Source organism: Cervus elaphus, chromosome 15, assembly GCF_910594005.1.
Source record: "Cervus elaphus chromosome 15, mCerEla1.1, whole genome shotgun sequence".
In the NCBI taxonomy this organism is placed as follows: Eukaryota; Metazoa; Chordata; class Mammalia; order Artiodactyla; family Cervidae; genus Cervus; species Cervus elaphus.
The window spans coordinates 73,178,244-73,204,294 of record NC_057829.1 but is presented as its reverse complement, the minus strand read 5'-3'; the positions used below and the strand labels follow the sequence as shown (position 1 = coordinate 73,204,294).

Below are 26,051 nucleotides of genomic sequence, written 5' to 3'. Positions count from 1 at the left end.
TCTGTATTCAAACCTCTAAACTTAGCATTAATCAGATTCAGTCCCTAGTGATTTAAACATAAAACTGCATAAAAATGCCTCCTCCAGCCACAGAAGACCCATGTCTTACCTTATTTCTCTTTTCTAGTACCTCATTCGGGTTGGTGTTTAAAGGAACAAACTGATTTGGATCTTCAATTTTGATAGGTGTTCCGCTACTAACTTTAGAAGAGTCCTCTGCTTTCATCCACTAAAAAAAATAAAAAATTTTCTAGAATGAAGCTTTGTACTAAGGAAATATGGTAGATTCTTGACAACTGTTTATTGACTCAAGAGGGTGGGGGCATATACCACCAACATGTTAAAGAATTTCACGAAGCAGTTTTTGGTGGTAAATTAGTGTATCTCCCATACTAGTTAAAATTAGCGTTCACTTAAAAACAAACAAACAAATGTTGGTACCATGAAGAACACTAAATTATGCAGCTATTTAAATTTTCTCCTTTTGGCATTTTAAACATGTTGGTGAAAATATTTCAAGCATATAGAGCTTGATCTCACACTAACTCACATTTAGAGTTGCCACCTGCACTGAAGTTTTATCATGTGATGATGGCTAAGAAGTCATCAAAAAGGACTCAAGAAATCTCTTAGGATTTAGTTTTTCAGATTGAATTTTAAAATTTTGGCTGACAGAATGGGCCAAGCCCCTGATTAGCATTTTGCAAAGGGGATAATCTGGTAGTAATCTATAGTATAATGGCACCACAGGGGTGGAAGAGCCTTATATAATTCTCATTTATCCATCATATCCCTCAAAGAAGGATAATATTTATCAAGATTAATGATGACTAGCCATTAGTTCTTTCAAGAAAATTAATTCTAGGAAACATATGTTCTTTTACTAGGAGATAAGAAATCATATTGACTAGAGAAAAAACACTGATGCCTAGGTATTTCCATACTGAATACTACTGATTTATATGATAGGATGAACTAATTCTGAGTACCTAGAGAATATTTAATGATAATGATAAGCACTCCAAAATTAAACCAAATCTGAGACAAAACGTTGAAAACTTTTAAGATTACCTGTTTCTTTATCTACAAGATCTTGCCTAAGGGTAGCTACATGCAGTAATTCACAAAACTTGGCACCATTAGGAGTTGACAACTTTTATAGTTCTGATTCATGAGTACACTATAACTATAAACCAGTCATCATGCAATGGATAGAACTGGGTTCCAGAGTCAGATTGCCTGCTTTCAAACCCTGATTCTACGATTCACAGATGATTAGTTAATCCCTCTGTGCTTCAGTTTTCTCATCTATAAAATGGAGGAGAAAAACAGCATCTGCTCCATAGTAGGAGAAATAAATAGAGATAATTTATGTACGGCATGTGGAACAAAGTGCCTTGCACAAATGTTATCTAGTAAGTTATAGTCATATTATTATATTCTACTTTCCCAATATCTTCAACAGAGACCATTCAATTCATCAGTAACTAGGCAAAATCTTTAGTAAAGGCAAAGCATGTTAAGTAGGGACATACTGTGATTTTGGTCCTGGGGCTCGTCTCCCCATTCCGAGACTCCTCAGGCACGTTCACTTTCATGTAGGTGTTTGGCGAGTTCAACCATCTGGTTTTTTCACGCTGCTGCCTCTGTGCCATGTATTTGAGAGGTGAGAGGGGCACTGTATCATCTTCGAAGGAAAAGGCAGTCACAGTGGCTGGGATCTCTACATCACTCTTGTGCCTTGGCTTTTCTCGAATGAGAGGGTGCCTATAAGCATAGCCTGTTCTATATCCCTGGGGGAGGGAGAAACCACATTTGAAGCAATCAAACTTGTCCCAAACACAGCATTTAGAGGCTAATTCTTTAAACAAATGATTCTTTCGCTGAAAAACAAAAAGGGGGAAATCCTTCCAAACTCCACATAACTGCCACATAACACTAGAGTTGAAGTTAAGCAAATTTCAAGATCTAGTTAAAATTGATTTCAGCTGACAAAGCAATTTCCACTCACACAACTATTTCTGACAAAGGTAATTTCAAAACTGCTGACCAGAAACACTTTCCAAGATATAAACCGGTTTTCTGGAGGCCAAATCTCAGTGCTCACTTAAGTCTTTGTTCCTGGGTCTGAAGGCAATCTGCTTTCTGACTCTTAGCAGAAGAGGGTAAAAATCTAAGATAAGATGACAGTTGCCTGTTTCACCAATTCTTAAAATACACCAAGTTCCTTCCTAGGGTCACACTGCTCCCAGAGGAGTAATGAGCATGTTCCCAAACCACAGGGAGGAGGGGACATCTGGTCCTAAATCTGGAAACATGAAATCAAGTTCATGGTCAATTTTTTACCTACCAAGTTGTCCAGAGTCCTCATCAGCCCTTCAAACTCAATCTCGCCAACCTTCCACTTTTGATGGGAACCCATATTCACTCCTCCTCCTCCAGATGCCGCTACAGTGTGAGTGGAAGCTTTGTACTTCTGAAGGTCCAGCACAAGCAGATTGTCTACCCCACCTGCCCCCGCCAGTGCCCGCACCTGTAATTGATGGCACAGTATTAGAGGCACAGGACTGGAAAGACTGGAACGAGCACTTCACTTTGAAAAAGGCACAAGTTTGATTCTGCAAGTATTTGTAACATGTCTTCAGGCTACCAACAAAGAAACTTGTGAAAGCAGGCAGCTTTAGGAGCTTTTCCATCTATCCATACCTTCCAGGGCTCTGACCCTCCCTGATGGAAAACACATTTAGAGCCATACCCTTTAATATATTTCAAGTAACTGAATTCTCTTGCCAAATTTTAAAGTTCTTTCCTTGCAGTTTTCCCATGGCCGTCCAGTTTAAACTTTTGTTGAAAGTTATAATTTTAAAGGAATATAAACACCATATTGTGAATTTAAGAATACTGAAGCAGAAGTCACCTCGTTATTTCAATATAATGAAGCTTTTCATAGCCTCATTTGAGAAGACTGACCATTAAAGCAAAAAAAAAGAAAAGTTGGTAGTTAACAACAGTTAAAGTTGGTAGGAAAAGTACACCCCCCCTCTCCCCTCCTTTTTGCAGCCTTTCCAATAAATTCAGATTCTAACCATTTGCTTCAAGAAAATCTGCCTGGTTTTTCTTAAAGGGGGGAAATTAGGGCTGTTAAATACGCCCAGCTTCTCTGGGGTTAATAAATATCTAATCCATTTTAATAATGAGGCTGAGGCTACGGAACCTCTGGAAATTGCATGAGTTCCTAAAACTTCTGGTGCTGCTCTTACCCTTTTTATAAAAGTGACCACAACACAGCTGACCTTTGATAACTGGCAGTCATCTCTGTTCATCAATTAGCACCACACCGCGAGAGGGTGAAAAGGGAGAAATGTGCAGCTATGCCGTCTTGAAAAGTAGGATTATGAAGAAAATTATGTTTATGAAGCCCTTAGATTTGGTGTGTCTATACATGAATTTTGATTTTCTTTCTTCCTGTTTTCAAAAGATACTCAGTTGACCCTTTTTACTCAAGTAAAGCACAAGTTCTCTTAAAAGACAAAACAAAACAAAAAGACACCAACTGATAGAACCCTGGAAATAAGTAAACACAATACCCAACCCAACAAATAATAAAGCAAAAAAAGGCAGGGAGAGGGGTAAAAATTTTTCTTACTTGAGTCTCACAGGCTATCTGCACATTAAAAATGTAATGAAAAGCCTCCTCAACTGTTTCTCCAAGTGCTACCACACCATGATTTCTGAGTACCAGCACCTAAAATAGAATCCCAAAGCAATCACTTTAAATAACTGGCATAGCTCACACTGCTTTCATCAACAGTAACAGCAACAAAAATAGCTCCTTTGATAGAGACTCTACTACACACCTTACAACTTGGCCCCAGAACTTTCTGCAGTTGAATTCTCTCCTCCTGTTCATCAAGTGACCCTTGGTAATCATAATAAGCAACATCTCCCAGGATCAGGGACTCTTGAGAAATTGGAAGGATCCCGCACTTCATGGAGGACACCTATTTGATCGGGTTCATGCCAAGATAACACATTTGGTTACTGATTACACCTTCACAGGAAGAACTGGATTCTTCAGTCAGCTCACGCAGCACTGGCCTATTCACTGTGCTCAGCACTCCAGACTCCTCCCATTTTAGTTCTTTGCTTCTTCAAGAGAAAGAAAAGAACTTGTGGATTCTATTTACATGCTGTGCCAGATATTAGGAAAGAAGCTTTGCTCTAAAGAACTCAATGACGCAATTATTAAACTGATTCATTAAAAATGCAAATGCTCTCTCTCCAGTTTTTTCCCAGAACAGTAGCATTTAGTCCAAAGGGCCTTTTGCTTTCTTATGCAGAGGATTAATACTTTGAAAATGACTTCAAATGGTGGGGTCTGAAAGAATGAAGATTATAAAGTATCATGGAAGGAAAGCCATGGAAATAACACTTCCCAGGGTCATTGTTGGTTTTGGCCCTTCAGTGACTTACAGCTGCTGTTGCGAGGGTATGGATGTGTATCACACACTTAACATCAGGACGTGTTGAATATATCGCAGCATGGGGACTGAAGCCTGCATGGTCAATTTTCAAATTAGTACTTCCCTGATCAACCACTTCTCCTATTATATTGACTTTCACCTGGAAAAATCAGAAAGACATACTTAATTGGTACACAAGCATCAAAGTTTCCCGTGTTCCACAAGTTAAATTGGTGGGTGGGGTTGGGGTGGAGGGGGTGGCAAACTTCTTTGTCAAAAGCCAGAAGGCAAATATTTTAGATTTTGTGGGCCTCTGTTGCAACTACTCAACTCTACCACTACAGTAAAAAAGCTGCCACAAAGGACTGTGAAAGAATGGGTGTGGCTTTGTTCCCACCGAATTTTATTTACAACATGTAGTCTGCAACAAAATAGCATTGAGCAAGAAGTACAGTTTTTAAGAAACTGAATAACTTAAGCTCTTCGCTGACGGTCTGGCATTTACTGAACTTGCTGGAAAATGTCTATTTGCTAATTAACACCACAGCACTAGAATCAACAAAGTTCCTACTGCTCTAGAGGCCAATGACAGTACTCCAGAGTACAATCACGAAAAAATAAATGCTAGAATGTCACACCCTATACTCACACCAACTGAACTTTGTTTAAATCTATCTATAAAACATATAGACTGTGTGTGTGCATGTTTAAACAAATTACAGAGTACAGAAAAAAAAATCAAAAGATTCTCTTCAAAACATGAATGGGTTTACTGATTAGATCAATTCATTTATTAGGCTCTTCAACTACCCTGCTTTTCTTGAACCCTAAAGCTCTTCTTAAAAAAATCAACATTAACTTTCCAAATTCTTCCCTGTTCACTAGTAAATGTTTTTCCATCCATACCTCTTCTTGTTCTGTCTGCTACTAAAAGCTAAAAGCTGTCAGAAAAGTACAAGGAAGCACAGAAAAAGTAACACAGGAATGAAAATTGTACCAAATTGGAGGCTGTGGCTTCAGAAAAAGACAGGCCTCTGGGAATTATTATTATGTGGTCTTGCTCCTTACTTATTCTTACCTGGGAGAAACAAAACAAAACAAAATAGAATTAGTATGAGGTGTTTATATTTCACAGTGTAAACATGACTAAGAATATACTCATAATGAATAACTGTAAGATATCTGGGTGGGGGGATGGACAAAGCAGAAATTAAAGGCGTGCAACATGAAACTTGCCTTGAAAAGTTTTCTTCCCTCAAGCCTTCAATACTTGCTAAAAAAATCTGACATTAGGTCTTCATTTACTGGACTTACCTAAAGTGTTATTTTGGGAGTTCTAAGGTTGTTTAGGGTCAGGTCATCTCAGGATAAATGAATGCCAATATTATTCAACCTAATGAGATATGACTATAATTTTGATTTACTTTATGGAAATTAAGGGGAAACAGGCAAAGGAAAGAGAAAAAAATCTCTTCCTAGGAAGGAATTAAGGTGGAAAAGAAAGGGAAACCAAGGAATAGCTGGAGGAAGGAATGAAAAGTTGTAGGAAAATTGTATCTCATATCTGTGCCATTTTCATAACACATTATTTCCATACCTTTTGCTTCCAAACATTGTCTTGTTTCCAAGTGTGGCAACATGAAAACAAGATAATGATGAAAAACGGGGAAAATATATTTAAAAAATAAAGACCAAGGAGGAAACCTCCTTTGCCTCCTCTACTTTCCCTGCCCCAAATGCTTTTTAAAGCATTAAAAAAAAAAAAAAATCACTGACTCTCAGATATAATTGATACACAGAGAAAATCCTGCCAGGAGGATTTCTTTTCAGATAGGTTCTGCGACTGGTCTGAATTAAAGAAACAACACAGGTAACAAATGGAGAAGAAAGTTGGGGTTAACAGTAGCCTCTCAAAGATAAGGTTTAAATCAGGATGAGGCTGTGGTCCAGCTTGCTATGTTCAGAGAACAAGGTCTGAAAACTGGACTTCTGAGTAAAGGTGAGGAGAGCACAGTTACCTTCAAGTTGGGATTTTAAAAAAAGGAATTGAAAGCTGAAGGACTCACTGAGATGTATGTATTTGCCAGGTGGGCCCATCCAAACAAGTCTGCAAGTCTGTACAGGCTGGCAAGTTTACAACGAGTAAGCTTTTCTCCCTTCACGTACGAGGATGTATCTGCTCCAGGAAGGTCATTGATAGGTGTGACCATGCCGAGACCTAAGAGGAAAAATTGGGGAGAGAGATTCAGGTCAAATAATTCCTTACCTGAAAATTAGTTGCCAGAAAGTGGCCTGAGTCTGGGAGTGTTCCAGCCTGTAAATGATGATCTGAAACTTACCAGCCCACACAATGTTGCATTAGCTTATCCTCCTTCAGGAAAGTACACTGAGAGTGAAAGTACCTATCAGCTATTGCCTTGCTGTTTCATCTAGTACTTGGTAGGGAGTGATGTTAGGGAGTTAGGCTCATGCCACTGGGGGAATATGGTCACATGATCCCAATGGTAACAGCTGATAAGATCTTAAAAAAAAAAAAAAGCTACCTTACCTCTTTTGACTTTTATTCAAATAAAAAATATTTAAGAATGCAATCAAACAGTAGTCTGGTTTCTGCCCTCAACAAGCAACAAAAACTGGTCTTAATCTCTCATGACCCAATTGCTAAATTCAACTTTTGCTGTCTTCATTCTCCTGGTTACCATTACCCACCTCTTTCCTAGACTTCTTCTCTAGGCCTGTGTGGTACTATTGTGGGCCTCTTGGCCCTTAGCCCTACATACTCTTGTTAGGGTGCATGGCATATGTCAGATAATCAGTATTATAGAAAAAGTGGACCAAACTAGCTCAACCTTTCAATTTTCCAGTTTCTCCCAAGTGGGAAGAGTGAGTGATGTTGGAACTCATCGTTCCTCTCACCACTGATCTGCCACCCCCACCATCACCACATTCAAACCTGTTGATAAGTCTTCTCTCCCCTTCCTTGGCTATGCCCTTCTCACTGATCTCTTCGTTCTCATTCCCACAACCACTACTCTAGTTCAAGCACTTATAACTCACTCTGGGACTCTTTCAAAGATTCTTTAACCAGATGTGTGTGCCAAGATACTGATCCACTTGAGTTCTACCCACACCTTGCACGTTCCCACCATCATGTCTCTTTGCATGCTATTCCTCTATTTGGGAAGTACTTGAACTCATTGAACTCCTACTTGTAAATCTTTAACAAAAACAAAAAAAAAGGAAGTAACAAAGAAAGAAAGAGAAGGAAAAGAAAAGTCCCTGAGGTCTAGGATTCTGTGCCTGCCCAGGTGCAGCAGTCAGTTCTGTGCATGTCTCTCTGAGATGTAAAGTGCTTGTAATATGACTCTTGGCATCCTGACAGCGTTCAGTCCACCAAACTGGCACTCTCCGTAAAGTCCTGGTGAATGGATAAAATGTGCTAACACCTCTTCTACATCAAGTCTAACTGCTACTGCTCCATCGTTTTAAAGTCTGGTTACTTGAGGACTCTCTTCTTTCATAAAGTTCTTTTGGTCCACTTCACTCCATAATCAAACCCAACTCTGAGTTCATAGCAAGATGACTTAGAAAAAGTCAGTAGACAATTTCTTTTACGTTGCTTTGTAATTTTTTTCCTCTACAGTTATCTTGCAGTTTTAATCTTTTGTGCATTCAGTGTATGTCTCCTCAACTCAAATATGCATTTATCTGGGGCAGGGACCACATTTTATAACTATCCTGTAAACCTCACAAAGTCTAGTAAACGTCTGGTTGGTATGAAAAAGTAAGAGACCCTAACACTATGTTACTCTTAAGTATTAGATGTTATAAACTGAAGCACTGAACCAGATCAGAACATGCTGCTAGAAATGTACACTGTTCAAAGTGGAGATGAAATTACAGCTTTTCAAACTTTACAAAACTGACGTACTGAGGGGAGGTGAAGTAAAGCCCGAGAAAGAACTGGTCATGATGTAATCCGCAATCTGTTGTAACGCTAGTAATCCAGTTGGATTGTGGCCTTTCTTCATCTGTTCTTGAATAAGGCATTCCAGGTCTTCCCGAAAGGCCTGTAATACACAAAAATAATCACTGAGCACATGCGTGAGACGTGGAGCAGAATGACCCCAACATAACTTGCTCTGATATAATCAATCTTTCCCCCATTCCTCTCAGGAATAACTTTCATTTACACTATTTAAAAATAAATATAAAAATAAATAAATAAATATAAAGCACAAAATAAGAAAATTAAAACACTGGAAGCAGCTGCAAAAAGCTTTGCTTTCAGGGGATAGAAAATCATTAGGCATTCTTAATCTTTAAGAAAATGAGCTTTACAACATCCACAATACAAAGGCATGGGTAAAGGCAACTCTGTTAATAATATGCAACTAGAGCACCCAGTATAGCCTGATGTAAAAAGAGACCCATTCCTTGCCCAGCAGCTTATTATCTAGGTTAGGATAGACTCCTTATCTGAATGGAACATGCCTCTGACTATAGCAACTCCCAGCAAAAGTCTTCACTAAGACATAGTAAATCAAGGCTTCCATTTTATGATTTCCATGGCAATTCCTTAGCTCTATAAACTCTGAAAACAAACTCATAAAGGGCAGAGAGCTGATTACTCCCCTCTGCAACACTGTGCTAAAGAACGAACTTTTCTCCCAACTCTGGGTACTAAATGTTCCTGTTTTGGAGCTCTGCTTTTCTTCTTTTGGGAAGGGGGATGTAAGTGTGGCAGATAGTATTTATACAAATAAAAATACTGAATATTAAAAGAACAGTTTCTATTCCAGTAAGTTTTGAGTTGCTAATATAATTCATCATTTGAAAAATCCCAAAAAAAAACAAACAAACAAAAAAATAAAATAAAAGAAAAAAAAAAAAAGAAAAATCCCCCAATCCTTCACATTAGTTGAATTAGCTGGTTTCGTATTTCTATCACACGCAACCAACACTTAGTTTATTAATCACCTATTCTCTTGCTCATGTCTATATTCGTTCACCTTAAACATGAAGGCGCTTGCATTGTAAATTATCCAGACCTTGCTCTTCCATTTAAGATTAGTTACACGTGTAGCAGAATGCCCTGCTGGAAAGTATATTCAGTTTGTTCCCACTTCACTCTCCCTCCCACAGAGGGAGATGGCAGAATATACTGCTTTGTAATGATTTCCTCCAAGAGAGCAGGTATAAACACCGCGGAGATCACTGGGAAATTCTCCCGAGAAGAGTGACTCTCCTTCGAGTCCCTGTGAGTAGTCTTCCTTGTAAGGCTGGGAATACAATCTCCTGGAGTGGCTGCTTAGATGGAGCCTTGCTTAGAGAAGGCTGAATACACCTCAGAGGTTTTCAGAAGGAAGAACATTTTTAAAAAATTTAGATAATGGCATAGAAGCTCATGCTGAAAGGGGAAATGTGGTTGTAAGGCTACGAGGTGGTAGTACATATTAGAACCAGTCCTGACTCATGCTTGCATTGCTTTTAGAAAACAGCTGAAAGGCATCTGTGATGTGAAATGAAAGAGCTGAGTGTTAATAACTGTAATCTTGGGAGCTCAACCATGGAGCACCAAAGAACACCTTAACTGAGCCTAGCACGGGAAGAGCGGAGGAGGTCCTTCTTCCCCGTTGCACCGCGATGGCCTGCAGAGGCATCTGAGTCAGCAGTGAACCTGCATCTCCTGTTGGGCAAGGGTTTCAACACCACCACCACGTGGCAGTGAGAGGCAGGGGCAATGGCAGTCAGTGATGGACAGACTCTGGTGTGACGCTTTCAGAGATGCAGACACGTGTACCACACACCACAGCTTGGATATGGAAACCACTGATGAACCTTTTTGGACTATGTAAACCACTTTAAGTTCCTGGGACAATTTAGGGGAAAGTAGAAATTCCAAGAGAAAGATGCTGCTTGAATGATTAATTTAAAAAATACTAGTTGTGACCATATTTGAATTCTGAGTTCATAGTGCAGTTTATACCAGTTAAACATGGTTTTCTTTTACAAATGCAAGGGTTGTTAAACACAAATCCTTGGCATAATTATAAAAAAATTCTAACCATCTAATTCCGTTGACTTTTATCTAGTTCATTTAAGTATGTGATTTAAACCAGAGATACTATTGTATAAAATATCCTTGACAAAGACACATTACACTTATCAGAAAAACTCCATTAATATATTTCTAAGACCTTGTGAACATAAAACGGCTGTGAGCTGCATATAAGATGGATGGACATCTTCATATTGATGACTAACATGAGTGTTTTAACATGTTTAAGGCTGAAAGGAAAAGAATCTTCTAGACATACTCATTTATCTTTATATAAACTACAAAAACTTCTAGACATTTGGCAATGGGCCAATCTGTTCTTCTGAAACTTTATCTTCCCTTCAAAATCAAACTCTATTTAAAGCTTCTTTAATTCAAAGAAGCTATAACCAATATTCTTTGATTCAGTGAGAAAAAAAAATTATACCTACTATATGTATCACAATAGCTCTGCGAAGTAGGCATTATTTATTTTATTGAATACTGCACCTTATGTTGGTCCAGCAAGAATTTAAGGCAGATTCCATAGATTAAAATGACACAAAAATAAATATTGGTAAGAAAAATCAAGCTAAAGAGAAAATAAGCATATGGAGGTTAGACTGAGCCAGGAATGAGGTTGAGATACAAACAGCACACTATAAAATTGTATCATTTGCTAGAGATGGGCCAATTTTTATCTAAAGTTTCCAGCAGCCAACGTGAATCAAGACAATTGCTCAGTATGCTGATTTACAATGGCTTTAAGAAAAAAAAAACAAAACCAAGTAGTTGCTCAAGAGAATCACAACTATTTACGATCCTGATGAGAAATTTCTGCTGGGTATATTGAGAAAGCTAAATAAGAAAGGTTGAAAAGTTTGTTCAAGGTCACAGAGCTAGTAAATGTCAGAGACAAGGACTCAGGTCAAATGCTTTTTTCATCAGTGAAAATGCCTTTTTAAAAAACTTCCATTTATCCTATAAGATAGTACCATCCTAAAGCTTTGAGATGATCCACGGTGTCATAGAGGAATGCGTAAGCCCTTCTGAAATTAAGATAAATATATAAATTTCCCTTTTAAGGCTAGTAAATAGCTTCCATGCCGTACAGGAGAAGAAAATTATTTTCAAAGTAAATGAAAAGCCTTTTTATATAGTTGACAGTGCTTCAACAGATATGAATTCTTTTATTCCAGAAGATTTAATATTTTTTGTCATGGACATTTATAACTCAGTTCTTAATGTTGTAAATATTTTTGAAATATTGTTCAGATAATTACCTCAGTCATAAAACTGTTAGTATAAAACTTACTAATGATATAAAACTGTTTCAGCTGGCTTTAAAATTTTATCAATAAACATATTAAGCTTTCATTAAAATATTATGTCAAAAAATAAAAATTTTGTTTGTCTTTATGGTGGATAGTTAATCATGTTCCTACTAAAATTCAATATTAATAAAATAATCCTTTACAGTTCATTCATTTGAATCTCACAATAAAGTCCTAAAACAGGCAATTACTTGCTTGTGGTTGCATAGCTAATAAGTAAATGGAATAGTGATTCAAATCTCAGACTCTGTTGGGTATAGGATATCTGCCTAATTGTATCAGAGATGAGTAGTATCACTGAATCCAGTTACAGGTATGCCTTGTTTTACTGCACTTCACATTATTGTGCTTTTTTAGGTACCATGTTTTTTTCTTCTAAATAAATTGAAAGTTTGTGGCCACCCTGTGCAGAGCAAGTCTAACAGTGCCATTTATCCAACAGCATTATTTTAAAATTAAGGTATGTACATTGTTTTTTTTAAGACACAATGCTCTTGGACACTTAATAGAATATAATATAAACATAACTTTTGCCTGCACTGGGAAACAGACTCTGTGTGACTCACTTTACTGCAATGTTTGTTTTACTGCAGTGGTCTGCCACTGAAGCTGAAATGTCTCTTTGGTGTGTCTGCACGGCTAATAAGGCGGTAGGTGTGCCGTGATCAGAAGCACGAGCAAACCCCGGGCTAGATTAGAGCTTTAGGTCATAGTGAGAGATAAAGCAAGAAAAATCATATAGCAGATCTTGGAGTACCAAAACTCACCCTCTTACAGCTAGGAATTCTCCCATCAAAGCAGAATAAGAAACTCACTTTTAAGTAGGGCAGCAAGATCACATGCTGGGCTTCTGAAGTCAGATTAAACCAACAATTCCCTAGGGTCTCTGTTAGAGGAGTCAGGTTAAAAGATCAAACGACACACACACATATGTGGTTTTACAGCATAAACCATCTTCCTTCTCACATAGAGACCAGAGAAGAGGAGATATTGGGGGCTGTTACACCCTCAAGACATGAACGCGAATAAGGCAGAAAGCCAACGGAGTGATAGATTCTATAAGGCCTTCAAATGCCAAAATACAGTCTAATGAATGATGATTCTAACCTTCAAAAGTGTTGTCACGAAAGCATAAAACCGCTTTACATTAGCAGTACTGTATTTAACCCCATGTACATACATTTCCATAAAACAGTCATCTACTCTGTGCTAGGCACTGCACGATATGCTTCATGTTATTTAACTGTCAAAATCACCATGTGAGGTCCATCTTTGCCAACAAGGAAAGAGAAGCTCAAGTTAAGTGAGTTTCCTAATGTCACAGTGCGATTAAGTGGTGGTGAGCCCAGATCCAAAACAAGCACTATATGCATGTACAAAAAATTGATACAAACAGATTAAAACTAGAAATGATGAGAAAATTGGCTGACTTCTAACTTAGGTCACAACAGTCTGGTACTCCAGGATCCCTACAATCTGTTAGGTTAGTTTTTGGCTGTATCTCCCATTACTACCTCATGCTCTGATCCACAACATGTACTTTTCTATCCTTGCTCACTATATTTCATCAAAGGGAAAAGCTGGCTTCTACTGTTCCTCTACCAGATAAATTCTTACCCTTCATACTCAACACTCATTTTAAATGCCACATTCTCCTTGAAGTCTCTCCTTTAATCACTACTGTTAGGAGGGATCTCCATATTACTTCTCTTCCCACTCCACTTTGAATTCTTTTAACATTTGCCTATACTGCATTTAGGGTACTTATCAGGACTGTGATTTATTTTTCCTACTCTACTATACAGTTAAATATCTGATGGCTGGGACTGTGTTTTTCATATTTCTAGAGAATCCCTGAGTGGCTAGTTCAGTGCTGAATTATTATAGTCGATAAGTTAGAGCTTCTTTTCTTTGTATTTTCCTAGATATAAGGAAAGAAAGCAAAGAATCTGATCTCATCTTAATTGAGTTAGTGATAGGAAAGATCCATTTCACAGGTGATTAGCACTGGAATCTGAGGCTCTAGAAAACAGTCTTATCAGTCTGTCACTTGAATGAGAAATTCCTCCTGTGTAATTAGGCCTGTCCATCATCTAAGGGAAGAAATTCATTTTTTTTTAAACTAAGAAGTGAATCTTCACAGAAAGTTATAAATATTTGAAAAGTCATTTAATTCTTCAACTCAAACAAAATCCTACTTGAAAACTTGATCTGTCCCCAGAACATTATAGTTGGGATAGCTCTCTCAGCAAACACATGTCCAAAAAAATGTGGTTTTAAAAAAAAATCACTAGGTGAAAAACAAAATGTTTAAGTTAGAGAGAGGGTGACTTTTAAAGGCTTTTCTGAATCTCATACTGTTTTATTTGTGTATCTCCTGTCAGTTAAGGGAGTGATCCTGTAATTCTGAATTCATAAATGTATGGATAAAAATAATCTTGTAAAAACATAAAGGATTCAAGAGATTTGAGATTCACGTAAGCTAAGAGTATAGAGTATACACATGTGATGGTGGTTTAGTCACTCAGTCATGTTCGACTCTTGCGACCCCATGGGCTATATGTAGCCCACTAGGTTCCTCTGTCCATGGGGTTCTCCAAGCAAGAATACTGGAGTGGGTGGCCATCTCCTTCTCCAGTGGATCTTCCTGACCCAGGGATTGAACCCGGGTCTCCTGCACTGCAGGCAGTTTCTTTACCAACTGAGCTACCAGGTATACACACATTCATGTATATTATAAAGCAAAAGTAGGAGTAATTTGAAATATCAGATCTTAAGGCTTCTGCAGCTAAAATCAGAACTGTCAGAAGAAAGTGGTAATAAATGAAAGAATTTTTATTTTTAAATCACAGAAAAGAACCTATTTTATAAAAGAAACTGATGATGTGATAGTTTTGGTTAAGGCTAAAAAAAAAAAATTACACGGACTGACCTATAAGTAATGTCTAACTTACAAAAATCAGGTTAACAGAATACTGATAAATCTCAGAGCTGGATTTTAAATACCCACATCTGGGTGTTGTACCTCATAATAATTACTAGAAAGAAAAACTGGAGCAAAAAGAAAAACAGATTACAGACTTGCTGCTCCCAGGGCACCCTGCAATTATGTTATTAGATCTCTCCTCAAGTGGAATTAGGAGCATAACAAACTTACTTAGAATTTCTCCATTAAGAAATGTATTCATTTGGAAATAGATTACCACTGGTCCTGTTGAAAGGAGAAAAAATACATAAACCAAATTTTCTTCTGGATGATCTTTCTCATATATCTACGTGTAATTAATATAAAGCTAAAGATTAGAATAATATCTTTTCTTAAAGCTGGCATTTTAATAAAATCGCAAACAAAGTTAATAAAGAATATTTCCATTTGAAACTTCCAAAGTGACCAGATAAATCAAGGTAATTCTGACCTATTTTAACTAAGGTGACCTGTTAAAAAATTTTAGGCCTTAATTATAGAGACAGGAAATTTTAACATGAATATGACTTTGAAGTTTCTCCTATCTTTAAAATAAGTTTGACGCATTACACGCTGCCCTGTTATTAAGAAACGTTTTACTGTGTCTCAGGATCTACTGTCTAGGACATGGAATTCTCTGCTCAGTGATATGCGGCAGCCTGGGTGGGAGTCTGGGGGAGAATGGACACATGTATATGTATGGCTGAGTCCCTTCGCTGTACACCCAAAACTATCACAGCATTGTGAATCGACTATGCTGCTGCTAAGTCACTTCAGGTTAATCAGCTATATCCCAACACAAAATGAAAAGTTAAAAGAAAAGGCACTAGTGTGTCATGGGCCTGACCAACCAACACCTACACTGCTGTTGTCCTATCTTTCAGAGTAACATTATACACTTCTCTCAACAAGTCTAATTGCTTTGACACTGATATGACTTTAAGAACTTTCATTCTTTTTCTGAAACTTGCCAACTGTTTTTCATTTAAGCAGTACAGTTCAGTAGGAACTTACTGGACAACATTCAAGTGTTTAATGACTCAAAGTCTATTTAGCCATTCATATATCCATCCATCCAAGCATTCAGAATTTACTAAATATCTACAACGGTCTGAAGTTTTCAACTTACACGTTTCTTTAACTTTGATGAGGCCCATCATTAAATTCTAACCATCTGCCCTGGATACTTCATTCTTAGACAAGGGCAATCACATATATGTCTCCAAAGACATATATACAAGTATACTGGACAAAGAAAACTTGTAGATTCTCTTGAGTGCATTAACAAAATCTCTAAATAAGTTTATTCACCAGCACTTAATTTCTAAGACAAATACTTCATTAAAATAAAAAAAAAACATGTCAAAAGGCCATGAAATTTCTAGAAAGAAACAATATTTGAAGTTGAGATGAGACAAATTGCTCTTCTCCTATTTTCTCAGCTCAAGGCAACAAGGCATTGTGTTTGTCATCCAAATTCACAGACACCAAAATGTCTTATGATTTGAAACTCCTCTTGAGCAAGAGAATTTGAAGAAGAATAAAACACAGGTGGAACGTTCTCATAGTTATTGAATGCTTTATGCCTAGCAGGAAAGGGTGTAAGTTTGAAGTTTAAATTCAGACCCCGCTACTTAACTAAGGGTATAAAAACTTCTGCAAGTTATTTAATGGCTCTAAGTTTCAGTTTATTCATCTGGAAACTAGGGGACAGTAATACTTCTTTGACTGAGTTGTTTTGAGGATTAAATAGGATTCAATACTTAATAGTTGCCTGGTATACAGTAAGCAGTTATTTAAAAAAAAGTATTATACTTTGCTTTTATTAGTTTCTTTCCTGATTTACTTTCTTCCCAAATGAACTCAGCATTTCAAAGAGAAAACTTACAATTTGTTTCTTACAACATGTACTAGTAATACCTTTGATTTTGATCTTCATTGGTTATGGGTTTTGTCTAACAGAATGAACCTCAATATTCACAGGAGACACATAAAGTTTTTAAGAAAATTATATTCACAGAAACATTACAAGCTTGGACTTAAAGAAACAAAGAGTACAAAAAGAAAAGAGGTCTTTGAACTCTAAAACCTCCACAAGAAGGAAGCAGGGTGAGAAAAATACACAGCTGCAAACACAGGCTACTTTTTAAGGAAAAGGAAGAGTAATTCAGAGAATGAACCAAAAACCCAGAGGGCAGAGCCAAGAGCCAGGGAGACTCATTTCTACTAAATAGAAGGACTGAGTTCTTATCAAGCGAACTTTCAAACATTGGCCCAGATGGATTTTAGAATTGCTATGAACCAGTGGCTCCTCTGTCCTCAATCTTCTCCCTTTTTGAACAGGAATGTCAGCAGTTAGCTTTGGGTGTGTCCCACCACTGAATGGGTGTGAGGGCACTTCTCAGGTCTACAGATTGAGAGGAACTATATTTAAGGAATTTCACTTGAGGCAGATCACCTATATCTGGACCAGATTTAGACGCCAATATTTTGGATTCAGGCTAATGTTGTAATGGGATGAAACTTTTGCAGAGGTAGTAGGAGATGGTGAGTGCATTTTGCACGTGGGAGGAAGGTAGATAAATTATGGCAGACTGTGGTGCTTTTAAAATAAATTGTGATCAGAGAGTGGACAATCCTCCCCTCCAAAGGTGGAGCTTCATTCCTCTAGAGTATGAGCTGAACTTAGCGACTCACTTCTTAACTAACAAATATGGCAGAAGTATTGTGTGAAATGTCTGAGATTAGGTCATAAAAGGCACTGCAGGCCCCTCTTTGCTCTGAGATACTTCCTCATGGGGAGAGCACTCAAACAGCCTCAGTAAAGGTCCATGTGGCAAAAAACTGCAGCCTTTTGCCAACAGCCAGGTGAGTGACCCATCTTAAAAGAGTGGAAACCTCCATCCCAGTCAAGCCTTCAGATGCAGCAGCCTTGACAGATGCGTCATGAGAGACCTTAAGCTAGATCCACTCAGCTAAGCTGCTCCTGAATTCCTGACTCACAGAAATGATGAGATAATAAAACCTTGTTGTTTGAAGCTGCTAAGTTTTGTTTTTTAGTAATACAGGCCACCATACATCATTTCCTTTGGTGAAAAGTTTGTTATAGTAAAAGAAATTTGAAAGCCATGTCCTAAAACATGGCAGAAAGATAAAATGTATATACTTTTCCAAGTCTTTCACAAACAAGATTTTAAATTCACTAGCAAAGAACTAGGGAAAACAATGACCTATCCACAATTCTTTTAAATCTTCTTTTGTACAAAAAGAAAATTCTTTTGTTTCCTTCTGGGCTGAAAATTATCATTCTTTGCCATATAAACATGGAAATGACAATCTACACACCTGCCCTTTACCATTCTTTCATTAAGTTCCCCAAGGCATAAGTAAAATTGGTATTTTAAAGTCAATCTTACAGTGGCAATACACAAGTAAAAAAAAAAAAGAAAAAATTAGGTAATCTCAGTTATGTTGTTTTAGTTTAATGGAAAAATTATTTTTTAAAAATCCTGGCATAAAAATGTAGTTTGGTACTTTTTCCTTTAAAGCTTTACTTAGAATTGAACGATTCTCTTTGAAGCACTACCCAAAGAAATCTTGGTATTTAATCTTGAACAAAATCTGAACTTCATCTCATTCTTTCAGTTACTTTATCCTATATGCTACCATAATTCTTTGGCTAATTAGTTCTTCAAAGTGGAGTCTGCCCTTCAAGTATTTATAAACACAGAAACTTGTTTGCATAAAATAAGGCACTGAACATTTACTCTCTCATGATAAGTGAAGTCAAGTCGCTCAGTCATGTCCAACTCTTTGCGACCCCATGGACTGTAGCCCACCAGGCTCCTCCATCCATGGGGATTCTCCAGGCAAGAATACTGGAGTGGGTTGCCATTTCCTTCTCCAGGGGATCTTCCCGACTCAGGGATCAAACCCACGTCTCCCGCATTGCAGGCAGACGCTTTAACCTCTGAGCCACCTAAATTTTCTGGCTAATCTCCTTTCCACTAGAAAAGGTTTCTTTAAGGGTTTATTTAAAGGATAGCTTTATATTTAAGCTATACTTGAATTCCTGAAAGCCTGCACTGCTTTTATAACTTCTATTTGCTTTTATCTAGGCCACTGATACAGGAGAATTAGTCAGGAATGGAATTCCCCTTTGGCTTTGGACTCAATCTCTGTGATTAAATCCACAAGGGCACAACAAAAATGATTTACCAGGGCCACCTCAGGCAGTTCTATGTCTTGGTGCTTATTTTAGTACCTAAGTTGGAAATCTAATACAACCCTATCCTGGGCATTGTGTGTCTATGTATGATGAACTCTATCTTAAGGGGCCCATGATCTTCATTATACATACAGTTATGAATTCAATTTGCATGTTAAATCAAGTTGATCACTCATTTTCCCACACTTATATGTGACCTTTACAATTCCACTAAAGGTGTATAGGAAACTTAAATCAATTGAACATGATTTACAAAGTCTGGATATTACTGTGCGGACAGAATTTTCAGCTTGAGTTAAGGTTAGAATCTATGTTTAATCCAGTTACTTTGGTGTGCATGCACATATGTGCACCTACATTAGGTGCATGGAATATTAAGCTGCCAAATGACAGTTATCTTCATAAACCTTAAGTCTTCCTATGATTGTCAAGATACCCAAAGGAAGAAAACATGCGCATGGGGTGTATCTAACTCATTTCTTGGTTCCTAACTCTTCACTCATGCCTTTCTTTTCTTTACAGATATTCAGTCTGAAATGGGAATCCTTGAATTTAGTAGCATCTTTTGTTTCCCTGTAATGAAACATTACACTCAAAAATCACATAAGAAAAGTTACCACCAAGATGATGCTAGTTTATTATTAAATTGTTGCAAATTAAATTTATAAACTAGGTGCTTACTTTGCCTCTAAAAGATTGGGGACAACCAGTCCCCCTTCCTACACCACTCTTCTAACCCAAAAGCAGATACCTCTGACCTCACTGTATCATGGTTTCCAAAGAGTAAAAAAAATTAATGCTTCTGAATCATTTTGACTCACCGGACTTTGCAAGATCTGAGTAACTCGTTTCCTCTGCTCCATCATATTGAAGTCTTGTCGCAGATCAGGAGACATGTTTCTCTCCCTTATGTATTCTGGGTCATTTTCATTGATGCGGTCAAAATACCTCTCTTTGTGAGGCATGCTGGGAGGAGGAGGAGTAGTGACCACGCCTTGGCTAGCATCTGAACTCATGCTTCCTGTCTGCCAACTCTCCTTGTTATCTGCATTAATAAATACAAAGTGGGACAATCATATTAATAATAAATTCATTATTAAATTCGAATTTTACACTGGTCATGCAGAACTGTTACCCTGTAACGGTGGCCATTTTCTTTAAAAAGCAGCTTTTCAAAAAATGTTAGGACACTTTTTTTCATTAGGGTTAAAATAGATATAATGCTAAATTGTAGACTGAATATTTTCAGAGCTAGGAGAAACTTGTGGTTCAATTACAATAATGTCATCAACTGCCAAACAGATTTTTTAAAGGAGCAATAATCAAAATATCCAAAAGTAAAATGCCACATCTAAGACAGCAAAATTTCATCATTAGTGATTACTGTTAGTGGAGATTCTCTTTTCTCTCTTACTCATGCTTTTATGTTAGACCAAACTTGAGCCATATTTAACAACCACTGTATTTTATAGTGAATGTAGCTTATTAACTTAAGAGAGAGAAACAGCTATAAGTTTTTCAAATGATTCAGTAAATTCTAGGGAAAATGTAGGAATTATTAAGGCTGCCAGACTATACAACTTCAACAGATAGTACTTTAAATCCAGTGAGAAACAATAAAAAGCTATTCAGAAACCACAGGAACAGCTGATTCATTTAATGATTACTGACAGGATAATCCTCGCTTTTATGCCAGGGAAACATTCATTTGGGCTTTGCTACAATTGAGCATGTAATCAATCAACAGTAGATAGACTAATAGGACAGTCATTCAACATCCATCCCCCAGCCCCAGGCTGTGATGGCTTGTATCAGAAGTTGAGGAAGCCATCTAACCTGGTACTTCTCAAATCGTCTATGGTGAAGAACTTTCTCCAATTTGCTGTGGACTAGTATTTTTGTAAAATACAAAATAATGCACTCAGATGTCAAGGCAATGTCAAACTACAAGAAGTTTCTAAACACTTACTATCATATTTTGTCTGCAGACTGGCACCAGATCCTGGACAACACTTAGAACATCACTGCCCTAGCGAGAGGTGCAGTCACTGCACACTAAAGGAATGCTTCCTCTCACTTTTAGATGTGAGGCAGCACAAGGCTAAACCATGAGAAAAGGACACCACTGATTAGTGTACCCCTTTTACCTAGCTGTTCTTTTGAACTGAATATAGAAAGTGCAAAAATGTGCAACAAGGAAGAAGAAAAGGAAACAATTTTTAAAAAGGAATTGTCAAGACAGTTTTGTGTAGCAAAATTTTCTCTGCAGGTGGTAACAAATGCAATCCTTTCAACATAAATGACTGGGTAACAGAAAAAAACATTCTCACTACAAATGGTATTTAACTGATTATCTGCCTGTAAGAAGAATCACTTCATACATAATAAGGGAAGTTAAATGCAGAACAGTTTCTAGATAGATCCAGAAGGGAAAAGGCAAGGGCTACCTTTTTCTTAGGGATCTGAATCCCTGATATAGACCAAAGATACCAGATCTCATCTCCTGAACACAATTAACAGCTAGTGAGGTTTCTGTATTTGTCTCTAATAATAGTCTTCTCTGATAGAATTCATTTCTAAAGCTACCTTGACCCAACTTAGCCCAGGTAAACTCTCTGTAAGATATTAAAAACTCTTGCATTAATTCTGGTCCTGGAAATGTAAACTTATTTTGTTAAAGATAAATTTTTGCAAAACATGCTAAACTGATTTCTTTTACTTGAAAACATCAATCTGATGTACAACATTCTACAAGCTACCTGAATTGTTCTAGTATACAACTCCTCAAATTCATAAAATATGGTTAAAATACTTTACCTCACATGGCTTTAATGAAATTCTGATCTGATTACTAGAAAACAACTTATTAATATCAGTGAAAGAAATGTAAAAAATAAGCTTTTCTATAATTGAATCTTCCACATCCTAATTCATTAATTTAAAAATTGGAAGAAAACACTAAAGAATGGATATCTGTTCATTATATGTGTTCTCCACAGGAAAAATAGTGTTGTTTCTTTTTCTTTTTAATATAAATTCACTACTAATGGAATGACCCTGGCCATATTATACTCTTCCAAAAATAAGCTTTTGCTACACTGTTATCAGATTGACATTAACCTATAGTATTTTTCATCATCTTGCTATTATCCAAAAATATTGGTGCACAGAGCACCTATCACAAGAAACTTTTTCACACCCATTTGAGTTATCAGCAGTCTAAAGGTCTAACCGATCTCTGGAACCTAGTTTTCTTAGAAGTTGTTTGTAACAAGGCCATTTGAACTCCTTAAAATAGTTTATAGCTAGCAGATAAAAATTCCAAGGAGAAAGTTTTTAGAGAAACAAACAAACTCACATATAATAGTAAATGTCATGCTGCCTTGGCCAAGTACAGACTAAGTGGGTACTCAATAAATGCGACATCAATTAACAAAGAAATCAATTCTCTTTAGTTTACCACACTAGGTCACTGACTATGAATAAGCCATTTTTTAAAAAGAAATCCCATAAATGTTGCCTTTAGTTGGATTTTAACCTATTCCTCAACCCCTAAAGCACTATTTAGCCTAATGGAGGAACAGAGTTAGATAATAAGCCTATGTCTAACTGAATTTGCTGATGCTTATAAACTAATTTTACTAAAAACACAGCAAAAGCAAGGAACCGTGGTAGTAGATTTATTTTGTTGTCCCAGCACTGGTTTAAGAAACTGATAATAGGAACACTGATAAGTAAAAGCTTAAGAGTTTAAAGAACTCCTGATGAACGCATTTTTAGATGAGTGAGGTAAAAAGGAAAATACATCTAACCACTCATTTTAGTATTAAAAGAACATATTACATATGTGTTAACACTTTATATAGTTTATACTATGCTCTTACATCTTTCTATCTTATTCCATCTTTGCAACTACACAATGAGATAGAGATTAATAATCTAGAGATTCCATGGATTAAATATCCTGCCAAAAATCCCACTGTTAATGTCAGACAATATTCAAAGCCACAGTTTCCATCTCCTAGTCCACTTTACAATGAAACGTATCATAAAACACAAGAGGGCTAAAATTTTGAGACTTTCAGTCTACATTCTGTCCTAAATATTAGGCAACTGAGAATATACAGAATCTGTCAAAATTAAGGAAATGATACCAAAAAGGGGAAATAAGATTAGAAATGACTCAAAACACTCTGATCTTTTTAAAACTTCAAAAGCTCAGAGACTTCTGGTTGCCAAGGGGGAGAGGGGCAGGGGAGTGATGGATTAGAACTTTGGGATTAGCAGATGCAAACTATTATATGTAGAATGGACAAACAATAAGATCCTACTGAATAGCACAGGGACTATACACAGTATCCTATGAGGAACCACAATGAGAAAGAACAATAAAAAGAATGCATATACATGTGTAACTGAATCACTTTGCGTAACAGTAGAAATTAACACACACTGTAAATCAACTACAACTTCAACAAAATAAATTTTTTTTTAAAAAGTTCATTATTTACCATGGCTTTTTAATAAAAAGAAGTTTCAAAGTTTTATGTACTTGGAGTAAGGATTGGGAATTAACAAGGATATAGAAATAAAGAATAAGGGCAGTAGTCTGTCATGCAGGTGCTCTTCTATACCCAGATGTTCAACAAAAGTTTTACACAGATTTTTAAGCCAATCATAAGCAACAACTGATTATCTGCAATTTTACAGATTACGGACAGAACTGCTATTTCAAGCCTGGAAAAAACCTAGGATCCACAAGATTATCTGAAATAAACAGAATTCAGAAAAAAAAAAGAGAGAGAGAAGCTTTCAGCATCATATACAACAGCCAAGACATGGAAACAACCTTTGTGTCCATCCAGAGAGATGGACGGATAGAGAAGATGTGACATACACAGTGAAATTATTCAGCCATAAAAAGGTGATTCTGCCACTCGCAACTACATGCATGGGCCTTTATGGCGTTATGCTAAGTGAAATAAGTCAGATAAAGACAAATGTGGTATGATCTCACTTACATCAAGAGTCTAAAAACATCAGACTTACAGAGAGTAGAATGGTGGTTGCCAAGGGCTGAAGGGTGGGGGAAATGGGGAAGTACGGGTCAAAGTACAACATTCAGTTGTACATAAAAACAAAGTACAAACATTCAGTTATAAGTTCCAGGGATCTAAGGTACAGTAGGATGACTGTAGTTAACAATACCATATGATATATTCGAAAACTGCTATGAAAGTACAACTTTAATGTTTTCACCATAACAACAACAAAGTAAGTATGTGAGGTAAGACTGCTGTTAGCTTACCATATTATGGCAAGTATTTCACTATACATGTATCAAATCATCACACTGTATACCTTAAACATGTACACTGTACTGTCAATTATATTTCAGTTATATAGTTACCCACAGGACACATGTCACCAAATACCTTTCTGGAAGATTATGATACCAATGTTAAAGACTAAATAATTTTTACTCAACCTAATACATTTTGCTCATATTAATACAAAATTAAGTGATTTCTATGCTTAGTGAGAACTCCTAACGTAGTCTGAAATAATGGTAAATAGGCCACAGTTAAATAACTTGCTATAAATAAGTATATATCAGGTCCTTCTTTCCTTCAACAAGTATCTACTGAGCATCTACTATGTTCCAGGCCTTATACCAGAGGTATTGGTGAACCGTTCCGTCAAATCCTCTGAGAGCTCTGAGAGTAGTTGAGAGGTTTCTATAACCCAGTGAAAAGGATTCTACCCAGAATAAGGGGAAGCTTCCTAGAGAACATGACATTTTCTCACATTAAGGAGGGTACAAGCCCAGGTAAACAGCAACGTGTCAGGGAATTAAGTTAGCAATGGAATAAACAGCACATCAAACAGACAGCAAAGCAGTTGTTTGAAGATTTGGTTAAAAATCATTCCTGCAGGTAAATTAAATCATTTAACATCAATTATTTTTATAATAAAAAGTTACATGACTTTTGAAGAAACAGGTGAATTTCATGCTTGCTTAGAAAGCAATGCACACTTACAGACTAATAAAGCAAGCAAAGAAGTGATTCCTACCATTTCTCAGCACTTTGTACACAGTAAGAAGTGAAAAAAAGGGTTCCAAAGTAAAAACTTTAAAGAAGTATTAGTAATCAGTACTTCTTAATGCATATACTCTACTCTCCTTCACTAAAAAGTTTTCTCATAGTATTTTGTAACAAAGTTTAATGGTTTTACTAAGACTAGGAAATCAAGCCCATGTAACCCACTCATGTTAAAACATTCTTTTCCGGGAGCTGGGGGATAAAGTAGTCTAAGGAAAATAATAATAATAGGCCTTTAAAGACAGCAGTTAAGTTGTCTTCTTTAAATAAAAGTTTTCTCCTCAAGCTAGTTTTAGGAGTAAGATTTTAGGTCCTTGAACTTAAAAACAACAACAACAACAACTAACAATTTATATGCAGCATATGTAAAATGGCCCCAGTTTTATGAATCTGAAGCTGATTTTTCTCAATTTGTTTAAGTTCCTGAGTCAGAAATGTCACAGAAAATACAGGCAAGTCCATTTAAATGGGGTGTGAACACTTTCCCACACCTTTGTGTCAGTCTTGCCTGACTAGAGCCTATATTCCATTCTACCAAGAGTTATCTTTCTTAAAGTCCATCTTTTTTTTTTTTTTTTTTGGGTTTTAAAGTCCATCTTTTAATTTGATCTGATTGTCTTTCTTAGAACCTTAAATGGCTTCCTGTCATTCATGGGATAAAACCCTTTATGGACTACTTGTTTTATCTTTTCCTCATCACCTCTGTTTCTTTCATAGAAAATACAATTGCTTTATCTGTAACAGAAATATCCAAGCCTCAACTTTCACAAATATAAAGAAAACTCCAATAAAACCCACCATACTATCCTTACAGGCTCGCATTACAAATTCTTTTGCTTTTCTTCACAATTAATGTGTATATACAGAAACTCTAGGGATAGGGATTCTCTGAAAGCTTTAAAATAATTCTGTTATTA

The 26,051-nt window shown here is 36.7% G+C and overlaps 1 protein-coding gene across 10 annotated transcripts in view; it reads right to left on the bottom strand.

Moving 5' to 3' along the window:
* Positions 1-26,051, bottom strand: part of ADD3 (adducin 3) — a 130,928-nt gene that overhangs the window by 9,253 nt on the left and 95,624 nt on the right. For all 10 annotated transcript variants that reach the window (XM_043924856.1, XM_043924864.1, XM_043924863.1 and 7 more), the window contains 10 exons: positions 19,852-20,075; positions 8,395-8,533; positions 6,530-6,681; positions 5,461-5,541; positions 4,474-4,623; positions 3,858-4,001; positions 3,647-3,745; positions 2,351-2,533; positions 1,536-1,793; positions 110-229 (listed from right to left, as the gene is read on the bottom strand). In XM_043924856.1, coding sequence (XP_043780791.1) covers positions 110-229; positions 1,536-1,793; positions 2,351-2,533; positions 3,647-3,745; positions 3,858-4,001; positions 4,474-4,623; positions 5,461-5,541; positions 6,530-6,681; positions 8,395-8,533; positions 19,852-20,046 — 1,521 coding nt within the window. In that variant the 5' untranslated portion in view covers positions 20,047-20,075. The remainder of the gene's footprint in view (positions 1-109; positions 230-1,535; positions 1,794-2,350; positions 2,534-3,646; positions 3,746-3,857; positions 4,002-4,473; positions 4,624-5,460; positions 5,542-6,529; positions 6,682-8,394; positions 8,534-19,851; positions 20,076-26,051) is intronic.